Source organism: Gossypium hirsutum, chromosome A12 (genome assembly GCF_007990345.1).
Source record: "Gossypium hirsutum isolate 1008001.06 chromosome A12, Gossypium_hirsutum_v2.1, whole genome shotgun sequence".
NCBI classification, from domain to species: domain Eukaryota; kingdom Viridiplantae; phylum Streptophyta; class Magnoliopsida; order Malvales; family Malvaceae; genus Gossypium; species Gossypium hirsutum.
This window is the reverse complement of record NC_053435.1, coordinates 1,047,964-1,069,358: the sequence shown is the minus strand read 5'-3', so window position 1 is coordinate 1,069,358 and position 21,395 is coordinate 1,047,964. Positions and strand designations below refer to the sequence as shown.

The 21,395-nt window shown below is 30.2% G+C and overlaps 3 protein-coding genes across 12 annotated transcripts; all 3 read left to right on the top strand.

The window, feature by feature from the left end:
• The first annotated feature begins 7,141 nt into the window (after positions 1-7,141).
• Positions 7,142-7,824, top strand: LOC107930060 (monothiol glutaredoxin-S9). Its single transcript, XM_016861623.2, has one exon. It carries the CDS (start codon positions 7,318-7,320, stop codon positions 7,621-7,623), a length of 306 nt encoding a protein of 101 aa, XP_016717112.1. The 5' UTR covers positions 7,142-7,317; the 3' UTR covers positions 7,624-7,824.
• Positions 7,825-11,661: 3,837 nt separating this feature from the next.
• On the top strand, positions 11,662-14,987 carry LOC107930069 (membrane-anchored ubiquitin-fold protein 3). 4 transcript variants are annotated; one of them, XM_016861637.2, is made up of 5 exons: positions 11,662-12,336; positions 12,744-12,881; positions 13,118-13,342; positions 13,865-14,038; positions 14,747-14,987. In XM_016861637.2, exons 3-5 carry the CDS (start codon positions 13,210-13,212, stop codon positions 14,800-14,802), a joined length of 363 nt encoding a protein of 120 aa, XP_016717126.1. In that variant the 5' UTR covers positions 11,662-12,336; positions 12,744-12,881; positions 13,118-13,209; the 3' UTR covers positions 14,803-14,987. The 4 variants fall into 4 exon arrangements, with proteins under 4 accessions (XP_016717126.1, XP_016717131.1, XP_040938336.1 ...); XM_016861642.2 differs by having other exon boundaries at positions 12,044-12,336; positions 12,719-12,881; XM_041082402.1 differs by lacking the exon at positions 11,662-12,336 and adding an exon at positions 12,429-12,584.
• A 2,741-nt stretch (positions 14,988-17,728) lies between these two features.
• On the top strand, positions 17,729-20,669 carry LOC107930092 (zinc finger protein CONSTANS-LIKE 13). 7 transcript variants are annotated; one of them, XR_001692954.2, is made up of 6 exons: positions 17,729-18,484; positions 18,721-18,891; positions 19,306-19,586; positions 19,702-19,800; positions 20,025-20,088; positions 20,306-20,669. XR_001692954.2 is itself a non-coding variant. In XM_016861678.2 (5 exons), the coding sequence occupies exons 1-4, from the start codon at positions 17,969-17,971 to the stop codon at positions 19,790-19,792; spliced, it is 1,059 nt and encodes a 352-aa protein (XP_016717167.1). In that variant the 5' UTR covers positions 17,729-17,968; the 3' UTR covers positions 19,793-19,800; positions 20,306-20,669. The 7 variants fall into 7 exon arrangements, 6 of the variants coding, with proteins under 6 accessions (XP_016717167.1, XP_040938333.1, XP_040938332.1 ...); XM_016861678.2 differs by lacking the exon at positions 20,025-20,088; XM_041082399.1 differs by lacking the exon at positions 20,306-20,669 and having other exon boundaries at positions 20,025-20,098.
• Positions 20,670-21,395: the final 726 nt, after the last annotated feature.

Below are 21,395 nucleotides of genomic sequence, written 5' to 3'. Positions count from 1 at the left end.
ACTACAGAAGGTTCTAACACTTTGCTTCGACCCGTGACCACAGCACCGTCAACTCGTAACCCAAGTTGCATAGCGACGTCTTCTAATGTGATAGTGCACTCCCCGCACGGCATAATGAAGGTCAACCAAGGCGGATAGTAAGTTTGGCCTCAAGTTAAACCTCCGGATCAATGCGGCGTCCCTAAATCCGGCTAACCGTAAGTATGGCATGATCTGCTCGTCCGGATCATACTTGGGAAAATGACACCGCAACCTCAAAACTCGATAACCATCCTGTATGATAATTTTTTTATAAAAATATGATAAATCAATTATCTATATAATTTAAACATAAAAAAATATATTCAAGAGTAAAATTAAAAGGTTGAGAAAACAAAAACATCACACTTATATTATGCCAACGTAACCATTCTAAGTATTTTTTTTATTTAAGTTAAATTAAATAAGTAATAATATATTAATAATAGAATGAAAATTTATCATAAAATATTAATAATAACACGTAGAAATCAAATGTGATTATTATATCCTAACCATAGTTAAGCATTAAATTAATTAAAATAAATATATTAATAATAAAAGAATGGGAGAAATTACAGGAATATGAACTGGGGACTAGTAAAATTACAAGAAAAGAGAAATTCATTGAGCAACAACTCAAACTCCACCAGTGTAAAAAATAAGTCTAAACCAGAAAGCAACCCAAGAGATGATGATTGGTTCAAACAAGTTCAATTTGACACCAATGGCTACAATACATATATATTTCTAATTTTAAAATTTTATGATATCTTATTCAAATTTTAAAGTGAGTAATAGCGGAAAATTGTTTTTCAAGGAATACTAATATTTTTTTATATGATAAAATTTAAAAACATAAAGTATTTGTTAAATAAATACTTATGTTTTCTAGTTATTTATAAATTAACTAGTAAATAATCAAATATATTCACTTTTATTATTATTGTTTTAATAATATATATATTAAAATTAAAAGAATTTTTTTTCATAAATCGAGCTCGTCAAGTAATAGTTTTGCGTATTAATCCCTACACACCGTCTAATAAATTAAGTATGAAATTAGTAAAAATAGAGTAAAGTTTTAAGTAAGTCGATTTTTAGGGGTAATTATTTAAAAAAAATGAAAATATCCTAATTTATTTTTATATTATATCTATTCTATTATAATTTGTGTGATTAAATTAGATCTTTGGAGGTGAGTGCTACTAACTTTTTTTTTAAAGTATACAAATACAATTACAAATAATGTATATCTAAATCAATTATAACAAAAATAAAGTATTACAAAGTAAAATCAAATTAATAATCTAAAATGTTCAACAGAAGCTAAATAACAACTAATTAGAGATAAGTATTTTAAAGCAGTCAAAACATGTTCAATAGAGTAGCGATTAGCAAAAAAAATTGGGAAACTAAACCGAATTTTTTTTAATTTATAATAAATTTTACTGTTTCGTCGATCATCGATGAAGTGTGATCTATATTTGCTCCAAAAGACATCTTCAAATCTGTATAATATAAAAAAACAAACATATAATACAATTATTTATTATATTACATTAATTATAAAATAGAAAAACAAAAAAATAAAATTTTAACAAACGTACCTTTTTTTTTCCCTCACTCAACTTCTTCATCTGTACAAGGGGGGACCAAGCCCCACCCACATATATAACAAATTTAAAAAAAAAAAACGAAACAATAAAAAGAGTCAAAATAATAAAAAAATATATTCAATATATATTTTTTTAAATTTATATTTATATTTAAATTTATTAATAGTCACATCACTGACATGATGTGACAAGTTATAATATATATATTAATTTAAACTTTAAAATTTAAATATATATATCTAATGTTAAAAAAAGAATTTAAAAATAATATTTAAAATTGTAAAAAAATATTATAAAACATTTTAAATATACAATACAAAAATTTTAAAATTAATAATAAAATAAATAAACAAAATAAAATAAGAAAAAAACATAAAATTTCAAAAAAGTAAAAAAAAAGGAAAAAGACAAAATTTTAAAAAAATATTTAAAATATTATGATTTCTTATATTATTAAGAAATTATAATTTATTAAATGTATTTAAAAATTGTATTTAAAATTTAAAAAAAATCTCAAAATACATATCTAAAATTTAAAAATATGTATATTAATAAAATATTTCAAATTTTTTAAAGTTAATAATAATAATTAAACATAAAAGAAAAAACAAAACAATAAAAAGAGTCAAAAAAATATATTTAATATTTATAAAATAATATTTAATATATATTTTTTAAAATTTATATTTATATTTAAATTTATTAATAGTCACATCACTGACATGATGTGACTAGTTATAATAAATATATACATATATATATTAATTTAAACTTTAAACTTTAAATATATATACCTAATGGTAAAAAAAGAATTTAAAAATAATATTTAAAGTTGTATGTAAAATTAATAAAATATTAAACATACATTTCAAATATTATAAAACTAATAATTTCAAAACTAATTTGAAAAATACATTTTTAAAATTTATAAAAAATTAATTTCACAAATATATATATAAAGTTAAAAAATATTTTTAAAAATAATAATTAAAATTTTAAAAAAATATTATAAAACATTTTAAATATATATTACAAATTTTTTAAAATTAATAATATAAATTAAATAAGCAAAATAAATTAAGAAAATAATATAAAACTAAAAAAAGAAAAAAATCTAAGAAAGAGACAAAATATAAGAAAAAAAGTAAAAAAATAAAAAAAGTAAAAAAAAATATAAGAACCTGACAAATCAGAAAAGTGGTGGCGCCATTTAGAATGGCTCCACCCAAAAATAGAATTTTTTTTAAGTCCCCGTTTTTCCAGATTTTTTAGTATTTCCCTAATATTTTATACCGGTGGCGCCATTCAACATGGCTCCACCAAAAAATAATTTTTTAATACCCTTGGCTGACGTGGCAAAGTGGTGGCGCAATATCATATGGCTCCACCACTTTTTACTGTAGAAAATAGGTTATTTTTGTACATAATTAAAAGAGTGGGTTATTTTGATAATTTTTTTTTTTTAGGATCACTTTTATAAAAAAGCCCAGCGCAAGCGGTTAATCTCAAAGCATTTTTTCATTCCAGTTAGGCTGAGTAAAATTCGATTTCCCTTAAAATAAAATTTATTTTATTTTAAAAATTTCGAAGTTGAGTCAAATTAAATTTTTTAATTTAAATAATTTAAATAAACTGAATATAAACTATATAATTTTAAATTTTATATTTATATTCCCCACATCCTAAATCCGAATCCTTTTACGATACTCAGTTCTCCCAAAGCCCAAACCCACCTTATTTCTCCCTCAAAAGCCCATCTGCCATTTTTCCAATTTCCCAAAGCTTAGCCAACCTCACCATCCCAATTTTCCCAAAAGTCATGATTCCACCGTCCATTCTCTTCTCCATTCAAACTTGAAACATACTTAAACCCTAAATCAATTATTCTCTTCTTCTTCTTCTTCTTCTTTTTTAAACCCTAATTAAACCCTAAGCTATTCTTCCTATTCATCAGTTCATTCAAACCCCCAATCGCTATAATGAAAAATCCAGGGAAAATTTTTTAAAGAAAAAATATTTTTTTTAAAAATACATAAAAATAAATAACACCAAAATCATTTTTTAAATTTAACTCGAACAAATATATTCGATTTGATTCAAATTTTATCTCACTTAACTTAATTTATAAAATTTTTAAATTAAATTAAAATAATAAAATAAAATTCAAAAACTCGATTAACTAAATTTTTTTCATTTAATTCGATAGAAAACTTCCTCCTACATTTAGCTCATCCAATAACACCGTTTAACTGACATAAAACTCTACGCTTTTTGCTTCATCGAATCATCCCTTAAATGCACCGTTTACTTCATCTAGTTTTATTTTCTTAATTCCTTAAACCCCGTAATAAATACTGCTTTCAAAAAAGTATCCTTGTCCTCAAGGATCAAAATGAGGAAAAGTGGCCTGTAGTTGCTGCAATGGTTCCTAAGTGGTATCTTTAGGAAATGTGTTTGCCTATTCTACAACGAACTCGATGATCGCTTGGTTGCTTTTCTTCACCATTTTCCTCTCCAAAACTCTAATTGGATCCTTAAGCAAGGCCCTATGAACATCCACTAGAGGAAATTGAGCTTGGACTGGTGCTGCTCCCTCATACTTCTTCAATTGAGATACATGAAAAGTAGAATGAATGCGTGAGCCTGAAGGTAACTACAATTTATAGGCTACCTGTCCCACCTTGTCCATTATTGGAAATGGACCAAAATATTTAGGAGACAACTTCTAATTTTAATCTTGATATTATAATATTCAACCTTATCACAAACGTAATTAATTTTATTATTGTTGTTGTTTTCAATAACCTCGGAATCAATTTCACCATCCATCTAAATGGACACTAAAATGTTTTTTTTTTTTAAAATGGCCCAAGAGATTTTACAGCACAGTGAATTGAGACAGTGTCAGCTTGATAGTGGGTGATCAGCCTTCTTCAGTTATATTATGAATTTATCATAATTCTCATGCTACTTAAAATATTTATAGATAAACATTTAAGTGAATATAAAGTATGATAAACTTAAAAAAAAATATATATATATATATAACTTGATATCATATTTAATATTTAACTTAAAATTAAAATCATTTAAAAGAGAGTCCTTAAAGTGTAATTTTTCTTATCTTCCTTGTTGCATTTAAATCTAAGTTTGTAATAATCTTTCATTTTTACTTGTGATTCTCCAAGCTGAAGCTGAATTTTTTCTATATAATAGATTCTCTCTCTTCCTAGGCCTTATAAATAAGAGATGATGAAATCTCCTAGTTTACCACAGCCAAGCCTTAGCACATATAAGCTTCCTACACTAAAAGCCCTTCTCCCTAGTCTGCCTATTCACCTTTTCTTTTTCAAGCTTACTTCAGTTACACCTTCTTTCAGCTTCTTTTGCCAATTATCTGCATTGTTAGTAACTTCTTATAATTCTTCAGACTGAATTTGTGTCCAACAAAATCAATGAGAGCAATGGAAGACATGATATGTGATATTCACCAAGACCTCATCATGATGTTGCCTGAGCCATACCATCAACACACTTCCTTATGAGCTTGGTGCCAGCCCTATAGTTGATGAGCTGGACCATGACCCTAGTGGGAGAGATGCAGATTTGGCTTAAAAGGGCTCGGGTATGACCCGGTGTCTCGATCCCGGTTGAGGGGTCCGTCAGCCCTTGGTGAATGGTACTATCTTACCCATAAATTCCATATAAGGGCATAAGTTCAAATCCCACTAAGCAGATGTTGACATTTTTTTTAGTGGGTAGAGACGCTCTCACCCCCTAAACCCCTCGATACTCTCTGAAATCTAAGAATAAAACTAAGCACAAACACCTGGACCAATACCGGACCTCTTTAGGGTTTGCTAGCCAGACAACACTTGGCAGACTTCTCCCCAAGTAAACCTGACCTCCTCTCGGGTTGTAATATCCCTCCATGTTGAAAGGGAAATGTTGTATAAAGGGCTTTGCTTTGTGTTCAGTTCCTTGAATAAAATTGTGTATAAAATGACACTTAGTAGATACGTAGTATCTTAAATGCTCACTGTTTAATGGATAATGCATGTTTCCATTTCCACGGATATGATAATATAATGATGCATTTAACTTTGTAGGATTCTATACTATCAGAAACAGACATAAATTCCTGGTTTTTTAAAATCAAATTTAGGTTCACACAGTGGTTCATGGAGCTCTCACTGAAGAATATTTTTAAACTAACATATAGAATAAAGGTTCCCACATCCAAAATGCATGGCTCTTCTTTCTGGTACTCAAATATGTTCCCAATAGAAAACTCACCCACTTACAAAAAGTAATCACATGTATTATGAGTAAACTATTGCACAAGCAACATCAAGCTGATGAAATTTCTTTAGGATATTGCAGGTTTTCAGTGCCTTTTTTTCATTTTTTTAAGGTGTTAATTAGTACTAAAAGTGATATCAAATTAGTTGGTTCTTGACTTTTCTGGTCATGTCACCTCCATTGAACAAACACTTGGCACGACAGTATCCATTAACAAGTTTAGTTAATGATTTCTTTATCAAATTGATGTCTATATGGACTTATCTGAGAGACAAAAAGGTGATGTTGGAACTTTTTTATGCTTCCATTCTATTCCACCCCATCTAAAACCTTAAAGGATAGAAAACTTATTTTAACATGCTTGGAAGTTCCTAGATGGCATATGGATACTTATATGTATATCATTTGTTAATTATTTATTCAGGGTTTTTTTCCAAACGTGTAGCCTTTAACAGTACCTACCTCATGGATGATGCTCTCATACAATGAGCACTTCTTGTAAAGCTAATTACTTTATTCTTTGCAGTAAGATAGCTGAGAATGGGGAATCCTGCCCCCACCATTGATGAAGGAAGAGTTGTTGTCATTTGCACGTATGACCATTCGTCATTCGCAGGCTTCACTCGAGCATGTCAAAGGATTGCTATATGTTTAAGAGCAGCAGAGCTATGCATTAAGTGAAGTGAGCCTATGTGTATGCTCACATGTGTGAAGAATCGTTGCAAGTTGTAGTGCACAAAAAAGGACATCACCATTCGCGATCTCATTCGTAATCTTTTCTGCAGAAGGATTCAAAGGGAATTGATTTTGTGAATCTGGTGTAAATTGACTTGCCAGCCTCAGAATTTTGTACTTTTGTTGTAACATTTTGATAGGAATTAGAAAGTATAAATCCCATAAATTCTACCAAAAAGGTTGGAATACATATGGTTAGTAGGCTAAACACGTAGGTTGCGGAATCGAGCTAACATGAATCTTGCTACTTGTGTTGTTTTATTTTTTTTCTCTCTTGAACCATCTATTTAAAGAAGTGATTATATCAGAACATGTTTTAAGTTGAGTAATACATAGCAGAAACTTGAATTAGCCAACTTGTTAAGCCCATGGAAACACAGTAGTCCCCCATCCCATAAAGTAGCATCTATAAGTCCCTATAAATACTCTAGCATGGAAGCTTAAGTTTCAACCACCTTAACCTTTGAACCCTTCTTTAATTTCTTTCTTAATTCACCTTCTAAAAGTCCAACCTTCGATTACAATCGGATTCGAATGCTGTGCTTTTAACATTTAAGTGAAATATCTACAGGTAATCAAGGGAGTTTCTCCTGTTACTAACAGTGTTCAATACAGAGAACATTGTGAACCAGGATTTTTCAGCATGGAAAAGGTGACAAGTTTGGCCTCAGAGAAAGGGGTAGTGCTATTCAGCAAGAGCTCATGTTGCATGTGTTATGCAGTCAAAATCCTATTCCAAGAGCTTGGGGTAACCCCTATGGTTCATGAGATAGATCAAGACCCTGAAGGCTGGGAAATGGAGAAAGCACTCAAGAGGTTAGGGTGTAATGGTCCTGTTCCAGCCATCTTCATTGGCGGGAAGCTAGTGGGTTCCACCAATGAAGTTATGTCCCTCCACCTAAGTGGAGGGCTCTTACCTATGCTGAAACCTTATCAGACTTTGTGTTAAATAAAAAAGTAAAACTTCAAAAATATCACATTGTAAGAATAAAATTGGCTCAATACTAGTCTCTCTAGTCATGAGCTGTGATTGTATTACTCTGTATGTAATCATCTATGTTCTATGAGTACCTGTAACAGCTTTGGATTAGCTCCCTAGTCTCTACCATGTAATCACTTCCTATTTCTTAATGAAGTTAACTTAATATAATTTGTGATTGTGAGTGTGTGTTTCAATTATGAACCCCAAAAAACTTTTTGAATAAACTTTGATGTATGGTTTCTGCAAAAGCAATATGCCATGCAAAAAGTCATCTTTTTGCAATTTTAATGGTCCACCCACCAAATTGTACCACCTCAGTGATTGGCTTTTTACATAAATTCCCCCCCCCTCTCATGATATATATCAATCTTTCCATAGTCACATCCTATGAACAATTGACAAGGAGTTACATAAAGTTCTGAATGTATAAAAACAAAACACTAATAGTTGTCTGAAAATAGACAAAAAAAAAAAAGAAAAGAAAAGAAGAAAACTCCCAAAATACCAGAAGTTTCTCATTGAGTTCCTCAACTTTGGAAACCCCTATTACATTCCTCCACATGCAAAAAGAAATTCTGAAAACTTTATCTCATATAAAGAAAGGTATTACATTCCTTTGCCTTTTTATTCTTTAGTTTAGTTTACTTTGATTTTACTTCCACTGGTAAAAGATTGGACTTTTTTCTTTACAAGGCAACTTTTTCGAAACAGCAAAACTGTAAAGATGGTTTTCACTTCCGAATTTTTTGGACTTAGGCATTGACAAGTAAAAAGTGATATATATATATATATATTCTTTACGTTTAGCACATTGAACAGCAGAGCTCAATTTAGCTCAAATGAGACAAGATTGCTAATGTCTTTGAAAGAAATTTACTTAATTGTAGGGGTAAGTAAAACTAGATTCGATTTAAAAAAATTTGAAAGAAAATTTAAATTTCGAGTTAATAGATTCGAGTTATTTGAGTCAACTAGAATAAGTAATTCGAGTTCGAATCGAGTTGAATTTTAAAATTCGAATAACTCAAATAATTCAAATAATAGATGGGTGTAAATGCTCCCTTTTGTCCCTGTCAATTTTAAAAGTGAGTAAATTGGTCTCTCTCAACAAAAATTACAAAAAAAATTTAAAATAATTTTTAAAAATTATAAAACTTATATTTTAAAAAAAATTATAATAAAAATTCTAAAAAATATGTAAAAAAATTTAAAAAATTTAAAAATTTCTAAAACAATAATTTTGGGAACCTAAATAAGTTAATTAATTATGTATATATATATATTTTTTTTTGCTTAAAAAATTTTCAAATATATATTGTTTCAAATTTATGTCCTCTAATATGGAATTAGTTATACTTTAACCAGATTTTAATTTGATATTTTACTTTTTTAATTTTAAGTCAAACAATTTCACTTGATTCGATTAGACTCGAATTTCACTTTACTCGATTCTATTTGAAAAAAAAATCAAATCGAGTTAGAATGATAAAATATGACTCATTAACTCAATTAATTTAAAATCTTTTCACTCAATTCGATTCAACACTCACCTCTACTATTGGATCCAATGGAATAATAGTTACAACATTGGTTCAGTTATTTCAGAAATGTTGTGTAAACAAGTTCTTGACAAGTGTAAATACCCTTCTTTCTAAAGGAGAAAAAGATACATACCTTTCTTTTTTTGGTATATTTTATTGGGATGGCTTATAATTATAGGCTTTGAGCTGTGACCTTTTGTAAGTGTTATTAAGAGAATTTGATGATTGTTGTTTTATATTGTACACACACATATTAGTCTAAACAAGCTATGGTTCATGAAGGCTATAAGATTAGGACAATATCAACTCAAAGTCCCTCAGTCATTGAAATTAGGGTGTTTAAAATTGAGCTATCATTAATTAAATTAATCAAAAACTTAAAATATTTAACCATTAATTGAATTGTAATTTTCATGAAAATAATTAATCGAATTTAGTTCTATCAATTTTCAAATTAAACAAAATTTCTAACCATTTTTTGAGTTATAGCTTTTGTTTTTGTCATATTTTAATTTTATTTTGCTTTTTCTCCATAACATGTTACCATTTGCTTTTTGGATCTATTTTATTAGGATTGTATATATATAATATTTATTTATAATTAATTTCGGTTAATTAATTATTTTTAAACTAAATTAATCGATAAATATTTAATCAAAATTAATTTTAATGATTAATTTAATTCAATTTAATCGATTAATTCAATTTAAACCTCGTTATATACAACCTTAGCTGTTGAAATGCGGTTTATAGGGACTGGTCCCCCATTCTCCCACTTTGCATAACATATGGAAAAGGTATCTTCCTGAGTGAACAGATAGATCATTTACATGTTCATAAAATGTTTTAATTATTGCATATTATTAATCCAAAAGACAAAAGAAAATGAAAGAAAAATAATAATAATAATAAATTATGCTGTCAATAGTGTCTTCAACAGATTCCTCCATTGTAAATGGAAACAAAGCATTGGGAAACGCATCAACTTTCTATTACTCCACCTTGTTAGTCTTAATCATGCTGTGTGGGGGACTCTCAAACCTTTCCACTATTTTTGAATCTTTTTTTTCTACATCGTTAGATATGTTGTACCAGCTTATAAGCCCAACTTTGAAACTGGTTACCGTCCAAAAGAAACAAATCTAATCTTATACAGCCCAAGTCCCTAGTTTGCTCGGTTGCCTATTAGAGAGCTTGTCTTCTACGTAATGTTTTCAGAATTGGATTAGTGATAGAACCGGTTAGATCGATTTAATTAGTTTAATTACCAGTTCGATTTTAATTAAAAACTAAAAATTACAAAACACGTCTAATTATCAGTTCAATAAATTTTTATCTCATTTCAATTGGTTCGTACAAGTTCACAGGCCAACATGTTTTTTCCCTTATTCTGGACTAATGTTCTTGATCGGTTGTGATCTTATCATTCCTTGATCTAGTTTCAACAACCTTGTTTCTAAGACGGATTAGTAAATTTGTTAAAAAGCTTGGAATAACTAGTGACTAGACAAAGCAACATGCAAACATGGCTAGACGACCAACCAATGAATAGTGAGATCTCCATTTTCGACATCTACACTCTCAACTTTACTTTACTAGCTTAAGCTTTCTTGTTTCTTTGCTCTGATTACACATTTTATTAACTAAGTATTAGGATACCTTTTGGAACACATGTACGATGCCCCTTAACCCATGTTCATCATGTTCTAACTTTGAACTTCCAAATCTAGTCCATTTACCTCAAAAGTTGCCTTCAAGCCTAATTTTTCTTTGAGAATAAATTAAGCAATCAATCAATCTTTTAACAACTAAAGGTATTGTCCTTAAGTAAGGAATTTTGTCTCCCATACTCTGTCGAGAGCTAGCACACAAAGAGTGACTGCTCAGTTGGCTTGGTTACAGAGCCAAGAGTACCTCAGTTGGTGGACCTACAAGACTCAATGGGAAGGGTATCAATATCAAGTGTGTAGTAATTATGAGATTCATTTGGGCATGCAGGGACTCAAACCACTAATTTGAGGCATATATATCATTTACTGACAATCATGGTACCACTTGAGTTATGTTGTCTTATAGTAGAGTACAAGAGACAAAACCCTTATTAAAAAACACTAACTTCAACAATACCAATTGATTATCTAATAAATAACATTTTGAAAACTTCTTCTAAAAAAAATTAATCCTTCAATAATGCCATACTCGAGTTTGACTCTCAACCAATGATGGACATCTCCACTTCACCCTCTTTGATCTGCCTACCCACTTTCACTTGCCTTGGTGGGGTTACAACTACCAATAGCATCATGGTTGTCAAAGTCACCATCTTCTGCATTATATTTCTCTCTTTTGTCTTAGCTTTACAGGAATGGCCAAGCTGTACTAATGGACCAAAAATTTCAATTACTACATATATAAGGAAAAAGCTATATGTATATAATTGGCTGCACAGCCTATTTGTTTTGCTATAAAAATATGTTTTTTTCTAATAAACGAAATTTTAAGAAGTTGAATGAAATTTAAAGTTTTCAGGTCTTCAGGCAAAATAACTAACAGTAACGGCCACCTCTTTTTCTCTAAGGATAGTTATCCCCCTTAATTACACAAGAAGCCAATTGTTAAATGCCACGTGTAAAGTTGGGCTAAATTAGTCATTCAGAGAAATCTATGAGTCCACGTGGCAAACAGAGAATGGAAAAATTTTGAGCTTTAACATATTGTCTCCTCAGGATAAAAAAGGGTTCCTTCTTTTTAAAAACAATTATTTTGGTTGATTAAATTAAAATTTTGAGAGATAAATTTGAGCTAATTTTAAAATAGATTAAAATTATTATTTTTTAATTTAAATCCGAAATATTACTTAAAAAAAAGAATGATTTAAAGAAGGGGTAATAGTATAAATTTGGGGATTGGATCCACCATGCCATCTTATATCGATTTTCGACATCTTATCACAGAGATTTTGGGGAAATTAATTAAAATGAATTTTCTTTTTTAATTTACCAAAGAAAGGAACGGAGACTTCTACTTCTCACCCTTCTTTTTCTCGATCAAACACCGACCGTGTGGCCAGAAAAAGTCTTTTGCTCGATTCGATTCTCTCTCTATCTCGCCGATCTTTCATCAATGGCTTCTTGCTCAGGTATTTTTTTTTCCTATTTCCTCTCTTGATTACTTTTTTTTTCTATTTTTATGTACTATTTCCGATTAATTTCCTTGATTCTATCATTTTTTTTGGTAAGTGAGAAAATTTGAAAAAATAAAAATAAAGCGGAAAGATTAGAAAGGAAAAAGAAAAAAAAGGAAAAGTGATGTTGGTCGTAGTTTCAGTTTTGTGTATTGATAAAACGAAAAAGAAAAGGAAATCTTACCCGAATTAATTTCTTTTAGGTTTTAATTACTCTTTTCTTGTTAGCTAATTAGATATTTAATAGAAGCCTTGTTTTGTTGATTTCGATTTTCTTTTCCAATCAGAAGATAGCAGAATATTTAGATTTTATTAATATTTTTGTTCTCTTTTTGAGGTTGAGTTCTGCATTTTTGTTAAAGGAACATTGGTTGAGAGATATTGACCGGGAACCTTGTCAGTTATCAGAACATATGAAGTGCTCACTCTGTTTGAGACGTTGTCTTGAAGTTGATTCACTTGCACTCTTACTAAACAAACTTCGCCGAGGATTAATTGAGGTTAGTTTAATATTTTGCAATTTGAATTAGATTTATGCATAACTCGACTTGAGTACGAGAGCAATCTTAGAAAAAAAGGTAACAACAAGTTCTGCATTTTCCGCTTTCTAGTTGATACCATTGATAACGTATAATTCTTTTTGCGTCTGTCTAAGTAAACTAGGATAGGTAATTGAGCTGATTATGAAATATTGCAAGTTTAAATTTTAGGCGATGTGACGGGAATTATTGTGCAGGTGGGTGAAGGGAGACTGAATTCTGAGACTAAAACTGTTTGTTTGCTATCACATTCGACCTGTGTGCTGGGAAATAGAGAACAAAGACTACTATGGCTGAGGGCAAGGAGCTTATTGAGCTTAAGTTCCGCATTTATGATGGGACAGATATTGCACATAGTACTTACGCATCATCTATGACTGTTGCAACCCTTAAACAAAAGATTGTTGCTGAGTGGCCACAAGGTTATTAATATGCTTCTGCTTACATATTTCCTCCTCTTAACTTACTCCTTTCCGAAATCTACATAATTGGATTAAACATCATTGGTGCGCAGTTTCATTGTCTTTGTTTATGTTTCTTTCTATCTTTCATCTGATCACTTTTGAACTAAGCATGTTTGAGGATCACTTGCTCCCTACTTTAGCGAGTTTCTTTTCTCTGTTTCCTGTTGCTGGCATTATCATTGATTAGTCTCAGTATAGTGATAACATTGCTTCATTGTATGTTTAAAATTATTGTAATAGCTTATATTCATTTGAATGAAAATAGTTTAGCCACAGTGTTCATGCATGTGAACAGAATTGGCCTCTATTTTCATTTGATGATGCCGTTCTGCTTGAAGAAAAGGTGTGATGTTGGCCATGTCTACAAACTCATATATGGGGCATGTCCGTAAGGAGCAAATTTGAATCTAAAATGTCTTTGATGATGCTGCTCCCGTGCAACAGCTGTCTGAGTTAATGGATTCTTTTGTGTATTTTCAGACAAAACTGTCATACCAAAGTCAATAAATGATTTGAAGCTCATACATGCTGGTAGAGTTCTGGAAAACAACAAATCACTCGCTGATTCCAGGATAACCTTTGGTGACCTTCCTGTTGGTGTTATCACCATGCACGTGGTGGTGCAGCCCACTACTATAGCAAAAAATAAAACAGGTTTGTTAAGTTCACTTTCTTATAAAAGAAAAATGTTTGGGAGAATGTATCTCATGAAATCTCGTTGGTATTTAAGATTACCGAGAATCAGTAGGTCTATATTTTCTTCATAACATGTAGTCTATAGCACATATAGTGGTCATTTAAACACCTCATATTTCTCGAGGAAAATAAATAAACAAAAGGGGAACAAAATGAAGAATCTCTTTAATTTATCTACTTTAAGTAAGGAATCTATAAAAAAGCAATCCCTTTAATAAACCTCATGAAGTAGTTGTGAGGCTACTGGAGAAGCAAGAAACTGAGTTAGGCTGGAGTTTTGTTTTCTTACCCACCAAAGTAACAAGGCCCCAAAGGCTTATTTTGCCTTTTTCCCTCACCAAATCTATTATGTTTTTTTTTTCCGAAAGGGGAGTGGAGGTTAAAGGATTCTAACTTTGAATTGTCTTTAAGGATACATTATTGATCTTAATCTTTTAGTTGCTGTGTTCATAATTAAAATTTGAAAACAATTCCTGGTTAATATAAACTTTTATCATCATCAGATTGTCATCAATGGAATTTCATCAAACCATGTTGGATACTTTTTGCATTCTAATTAAATTCCTTTGTTCCATTATCAAAATTTGATAAGAGAAAAATCCTGAGTTCTAAACTTCCTCTAATTTCACTTGGTTTTGCCCTTTTGTTTTGGTCCTCTGCATGCAGAAAAGAGCAAGGAGGATATGCAGAAGCTGAATTCATGCCGGTGTGTTATCCTTTAATTAATCCATAAACATGTTTCCCACTAGTTTTTCAACTTATCATCTGTATAGTGGCTGCTTTGTTACTGTGATTACTCAGGTTACGGAGTTCTGTAACCATCCTCTTATCAGTAAAATTAGGCTATTCAGAAGTACATTTTGTAAAAGCTACGATTGTACAGATGAATCAAATGCATTTTCAGACAGAGACAGATAGAGATGGTCATGTCAAGGTTTGAGCAAATTACCTTTTGGCATTTTTTATGTATCCATATCTAATTGCTCCATTATTGAGTAGCTAGCATGTTAAGGTTAATCATGCAATCAACCTAGTATATATTAATTGAGCAAGTCGGGTTATCGGATCAATTCGGGCTTTACAAATTTTGGGTGTTTGGGTTGTTTAAAATTCGGGTTATTTTGATTTTTTTTTTCTAGTCAGTCAGGTATGAGACTTGGATTTTTCTGGTCAAGTCATTATAAGTTTAGATCATTTTGAATTTTGATTATTTCTTATTCAAATTATTTTAGGTTTTGATAATTTTTAATTCGAGTCATCTTTAAATTTAGGTTGTTGATTTTTTATAATAGCATTGAATTAGGTCATATTTGAATTAAAGAATTCGGATTAATTTAGTTAAATTTTTAGATTCAAGTTAGAATTGAGATGTAGGTGTCATATGAAAAAAAATTGAATCTTATTTGGATATGGAAAATTTGAGTTTAGTTTTCAAATTCAACAGACTTGACGGGTTCGTTGTTGTTAGCGCATAAATCCCCATCATTAATGTTGATGTCGGACCTACTGTTGTGTATGAGTCACGAGTTGTACATTAAAATTATGTGAGATTTTTCCCTTTTTAAACTCAAAACTTTCTAGCATGAAGTATGCCATTGATACGACTGATCGACCTAAGCCTTATCCAATAATACCTATTCTCAAATTGATCAGTCAAATACTTCACAGCAATTTCTCGTGATCAATCGTGAAATTCGTTGTGCGAATCTTATCATAAATCATTCATTGAATCTGGCTTTCATTAATTTATTAGGCTTAAATATATAAATTGTTACTTAAATTTGATATTATTTTTTTATTCAATATAATATTTATATTTGACAAAAGTTATATATTTTGATATATAAAAATACCAATATTAATTTTTTAGTGTTTAATTTAGATTTTAGAAGTTAATTTGATGAAAATTTATCATATTCATGATTAGACTGTATTAATATAGTTATTTTTTAATATCAAAATATATAATATTTATCAAAAGTAAGTATCAAATTAGACCAATAAATAACACAAGTACTATATTAAAAAAATTAAACTTATATTAAATGCTATATTAATCCTTTTATTTATTTCTTTTCTTTTGTAAATAGAAATTAGCTTTAGGATAATATTATAATAAAACAAGAAGTTAAAAAGTTTACTCTGATCATAGAATTTCGACATTTGTTGTAATTATGGACCTCTTAATTAGCTTTTATTTTAGAAAAATGCATTCATAATCTATACAAATATATATATAATGAAAGCCCTAAGGCCTTCCACAATGAACATCTGATCATATTTTTCTTGTAAACATTATGAATCTGTTTATTTTTTAGATTATAAGTGGTTAAATTTCAATTTGATTGTTACATTTTGTTTATATTTGAGATTTAATTTATATATTTTAAATTTGACATAATATGGTACTTCAACTTTTATAATCCATTAGTTAGTTTAAATCTAATTAAAATTGATGATTTGAAATTTTAAGAATTGCTTTCACCGTTAAAATTCTTTTTTTTTTAATTCAGGTTCCTTATAATATTTTTTTTGTTATGTTGATACCAAGTTTTTTTTTAAAATGTCACACTAACACCCAAGAATTTTAACAATGTTAATAAATAAACTTAAATTTTAAAATTCAAAAAAAAAAGAGAAATTAAAATTTTAAAATTAAAAATAAAAATATTAAATTCCAAATAGATGGAAAATACAAAAACATTGAACAAATTATAATTTTTAAAATTTTTCATTATAATTTAATTAAGAAATAAATAATAATCTCGGATGAGTATAAATGATACTAATTTCATATATTGAATAGGAAAAAAAGGTTAAGGTAATGGTTCTACTATATGAATATAAAAGGCATTGGGAGTTGTTCCTTAATTCAATATCTTCTTTATAAGGAATTTTTTTCCTCCAACTTCATGAATGCTTTGATTTTACAAAATTTTCCATATTTTTCATTTGTAAGTAGTGTAGAATTTCCCAAATTTGCTAAAAAAAATTTGATCTTTTTTAAATTTTTTTGGTGAAATGGTATTTTTTTAAAATTTTGATACTGAATAAATTGATTCATTTCAACAAGAGCATTAAATTTAATTCAAATTTGACATGTAATATATTTAAAACATATTGATCAAGTTGTAAATATGTGTATATATATTCCATTGACAGTTTGAATTTAATATGTTTAAGAAAAAAAACACTTATTAAGTTTTAGAAAATTTATTTTTTTAAATGTCAAATCCAAATTGTTAATGTAACATGTACATATATATATATTTAAATTTTAATTCACATGTTTTAAATATGTATCACATCAAATCTGAACTAATATGATAATGCCGATTTGTGTTTCGGATAACCATATATTTATTCTTTTATATATAATATTTTTTTAGTAGACTACACCAAAGATTATTAAATTAGTAATAAGCTTAGGTTGACTAACGAGTATTACATGATAATTAAAAAATCATTAAATAATTTAATAATTATTTTATAATTTATAAAAATTAAATGAGTAAAATATAAATTTATTTATGAGTTTACCCTATATTTTTTTAAGGTGAATAATTAATAATAATATAATAAAACCTGTGCTGTCAGCCTGTCACTTCCAAACCAAATACTAATTATGGGTGGACATGTAGAATATATATAAATATCACTTTCTCCAGTTAAAAAGGAGCAAAGAACGAAAAATTCAACTAACACATTGAAAGACAACTTGCGCACCAAGAAAAGCCTAACTTACTAGACTCTATACCCCTCTATCCATTTCCACCATTTTTCTTCAGCCAAAGCACCCAAAACTTGGCGCCATTCAAATGCTATATATTCTTCTCTTTTCTTCTTAACCAATCCTTCCTAAAAAAACCCAACCTATATCAATTACACATGACTGATCAGAGGAGAAGTAACCAAAAACAGGGGAGACTCTGTGATTATTGCAACCAATCCAAAGCTCTTTTATATTGCAGAGCTGACTCCGCCAAGCTATGTTTTTCTTGTGACAGGGAAGTTCACTCGGCTAACCAACTATTCTCTAAGCACTCTCGGTCACAGCTCTGTGACGCTTGTGATGGTTCCCCTGCTTCCATCTTTTGCGAAACAGAGCAATCGGTGTTTTGCTCCAACTGTGATTGGGAAAGCCACAAGTTTTCGTCGTCTTCGTTGCATAATAGGAGGCCAATAGAAGGGTTTACTGGGTGTCCTTCGGTGAATGAGTTGGTGAGTATTGTTGGGATTGAGGATTTGGGTGAAAAGAAAGGTGGTGATGATTGTGGATATGATGATGGGTGGTTGGATTTGTTGAGCTGGGAAAATCCGGTGATTTCTAGCTTTGATGATTTGCTTGTTTCGAGTGATTCTGATCATGGGTTTAAGCCAACTGATGTTCTTCCTTTGCCCAAGGTAGGTTTCGAGCTGAACCTTTTCCACCTTTTTTGCATTTATTTTGGGTCTATGTTGGTTGGCTAGGACATGTAAAGAAGCTAAAAAGGTTGTTCCTTTTTATGAATGCTACTGCTATGCTTGTGAAAAAGTCTTGAATTAGTTGTTTGACATTGATGCCCGTGAGGGTTCTGCTTATTGAAGCTTCAAGTTCATAATAACATGGATCACTGTACCCTTGTTTTTTTCTGATTCAGAATCGTAATGCTAATTGTGGACAACATAAAGAGGAAGTACTTCATCAACTACGTGAACTAGCAAAATCTGAACCTATCCTCAGCTTTGATAATACTGGTGATTTGCAGACAGGAACTGTGCATACAAGTTGCACAAATGATACAGCTCCAATTCCATTTCCTGCTTATGAGGCATGATCATGTCCTTTTCTTGTTTCTCCAAGAGATTTTGTATAATCCTTTTTGAAATATAGAACATTGAGTTTTGTATGGGATGTTGATTGATAAATATACCACTTTTAGATGCTATTTTGGAAACCGAAGCAGCTGCAAATTAGCCATGGATATGTAGCACAATTGAGAGGCTTGTTTATTGGCCTTCGTTGTCATTTGGGTGAGGTTAAATTGACAATTAGGTTAGCAAAGAGGCGTATTGTTGTTTGGCTGTAAAGTCTGATATGGCTTACAGTTTATGTCGATGATAGATTACAGCCTTTGATATGCTTTGAATGGGTTCCAATAGATTTCTTTTGTGTTTATGGAGCATCTAAAAGTTTTGGCTTGTTTACCAGAAATAGAGGGCTAATCTTTTTTCTCTTCATGCAGTCAAGCGCACTACGGTTCTTCGGCGACAACGTTGAGATGACCGACCAAGTTTTTGTGCCTTTCTCGGAATTAAGAGGTCATACTGAGGAATGTGCTGTGGTTCCTGATAAACATCTAGGTTCAAGTAGGACTATACCTGTGAGTGATAGTCTTGGGAACCAACAACATCAAATTGATACTGGAACCGTGTCAGCACTTCCAAAGGTCGCTGTCCACGAGTTAAATAGCCAGGAGAGAGACTCTGCGATCTCGCGCTACAAGGAGAAAAGGAAAACAAGGAGGTATTGCTTGACTTTGTTTTGTACATATTAAACATTATAGATCAGGAAGTTCTTTTGACACATTAAACATTCCTTTCTGCATTTTGCTGAGCAATGTTTCATTGAATCATGACAGATTCGATAAGCACATCAGGTACGAATCAAGAAAGGTTAGAGCCGAAAGCAGGACGAGAATTAAAGGACGTTTTGCGAAGGTGGAGCATTGAGATTACTGGTAAACTACTTTTGAGACTGGAATTGCTATGAACATGGATCATTTTTGTAACTAGATAATGTTTTCCTTTGTTCATTCTTTGTTCCTTTGAAGCTAAAATCTTAGTAAGATGCAAGGTTTCTTGTAAAATATTGAATTGTAATACCTATAATTACATCATGTAGGCTATTTTTTAACCTTTAAGCTGATGGTTTGTGCATTGAAATGCTGATTATTGGCTACAGCAGTGAAAGCCCTTATTTGGAATCTTGGACTTTTTGCAATCATGTCATGCAAAATAAAACGATGGTTAGTGAAATTTGAGTTCTATGTTGAGAATATTCCATTTTTTACTGTAATGAGATTCCACAACCAGCTTGGCTACAAATTTAACACCATTGGGAAGTTCATTAAATACTCATGTACGACACCGAACCTACTTTTTACTACCATTAATAGCCCCCTAATGACTCCCCAGTCCCCATCAACCTTCTTAACTGCTCATCTACCTTGATTTGTTGTGAAGGTTGAATATGGCGTGTGCTATGAGCCAAATGCAAAACCAAAGACGCCAACAACCATATAAAACAAAATCCGGTCCTTCTTCGATAGGACATGCGAGTTGCCTTCTTGGCCTAAGATACTGACAGCCATTGCTGCCCTGTGGTGACGTCTAGGATGACGATAAATATTGCGGTCTTGTTTCTGGAAGTTTTGACCCACAATGGTACTACTAGTAATGCTGCTGTCAGTGCTGTGTATTTAAATGCCATGGAAGCACCTTTATTTCGAGTATTCCATTTTACTCTCTATTAAAAATAGACAATTTAATAAATTAGTTTTGTATGCGAACATTAGATATATGTGTCATGTCATATATTATTATTTAATTATTTCGTGAATCATATAATTTTTAATAATGTTTTTAAAATCGGACTGATTATCGAATTGATTAGATCACCATTTTGTTAGTTTGATTGGTTCAACCGATTCAATCGATTCGATAAAAAATAATAATAACCCGGTTTCACCTAATCAGTTGCCAATTCATATCAATTTATAATTCAATTAGTTTAATACCTTTCTCCAAATCGGTATCTTATCTAATTTTCAATCCAACCAGTAAGTTCAATTCGATTTAAATAATAATATTTTTTAATCATATAAATGAATGAATTTTTTACTAAAAAATTCATTTACTATTTTATCTAATTTACAAAATTAAATTTATTTATTTTTTAAATAAAAAAACAAAATATATTCTAACTTTTCATACAATTGCAATTGCATTTGAAAGGAATCACCTATGTTTTTCATCATAGTGAAACTATAATGGTACAAAAGATATGCACTTGCAGAAAATTCCTGATTCTGTCACTTGAAAATTTTCAGAATGCTTCATTGCCATTAAGTCAACCTCATCGGCAATTAACATTTAAGCTAAATAGGATGTAGGACGAGTTAACTCTAATTAGAGAGCATTTCAAGAGTGAAACTAAAACATGACGTCATTTCATTTGTCATTGTTTTTGTCTACATCTACAGACACAAAATATCTCTGGTCCTGTTAACCTCTTAATTGACAGATAGATCCAAGGTTTATAACTTGCTTACTA

Bases quoted from the DNA above. Each gene is read 5' to 3' on its own strand.
- LOC107930060 (XM_016861623.2), top strand. From the start codon at position 7,318: ATGGAAAAGGTGACAAGTTTGGCCTCAGAGAAAGGGGTAGTGCTATTC.
- LOC107930069 (XM_016861637.2), top strand. From the start codon at position 13,210: ATGGCTGAGGGCAAGGAGCTTATTGAGCTTAAGTTCCGCATTTATGAT. The intron at 13,343-13,864 runs GTTATTAATATG...GTGTATTTTCAG, and splicing joins TGTTGCTGAGTGGCCACAAG to ACAAAACTGTCATACCAAAG. The intron at 14,039-14,746 runs GTTTGTTAAGTT...CTCTGCATGCAG, and splicing joins TATAGCAAAAAATAAAACAG to AAAAGAGCAAGGAGGATATG.
- LOC107930092 (XM_016861678.2), top strand. From the start codon at position 17,969: ATGACTGATCAGAGGAGAAGTAACCAAAAACAGGGGAGACTCTGTGAT. The intron at 18,892-19,305 runs GCATGATCATGT...CTCTTCATGCAG, and splicing joins TTCCATTTCCTGCTTATGAG to TCAAGCGCACTACGGTTCTT. The intron at 19,587-19,701 runs GTATTGCTTGAC...GAATCATGACAG, and splicing joins GAGAAAAGGAAAACAAGGAG to ATTCGATAAGCACATCAGGT.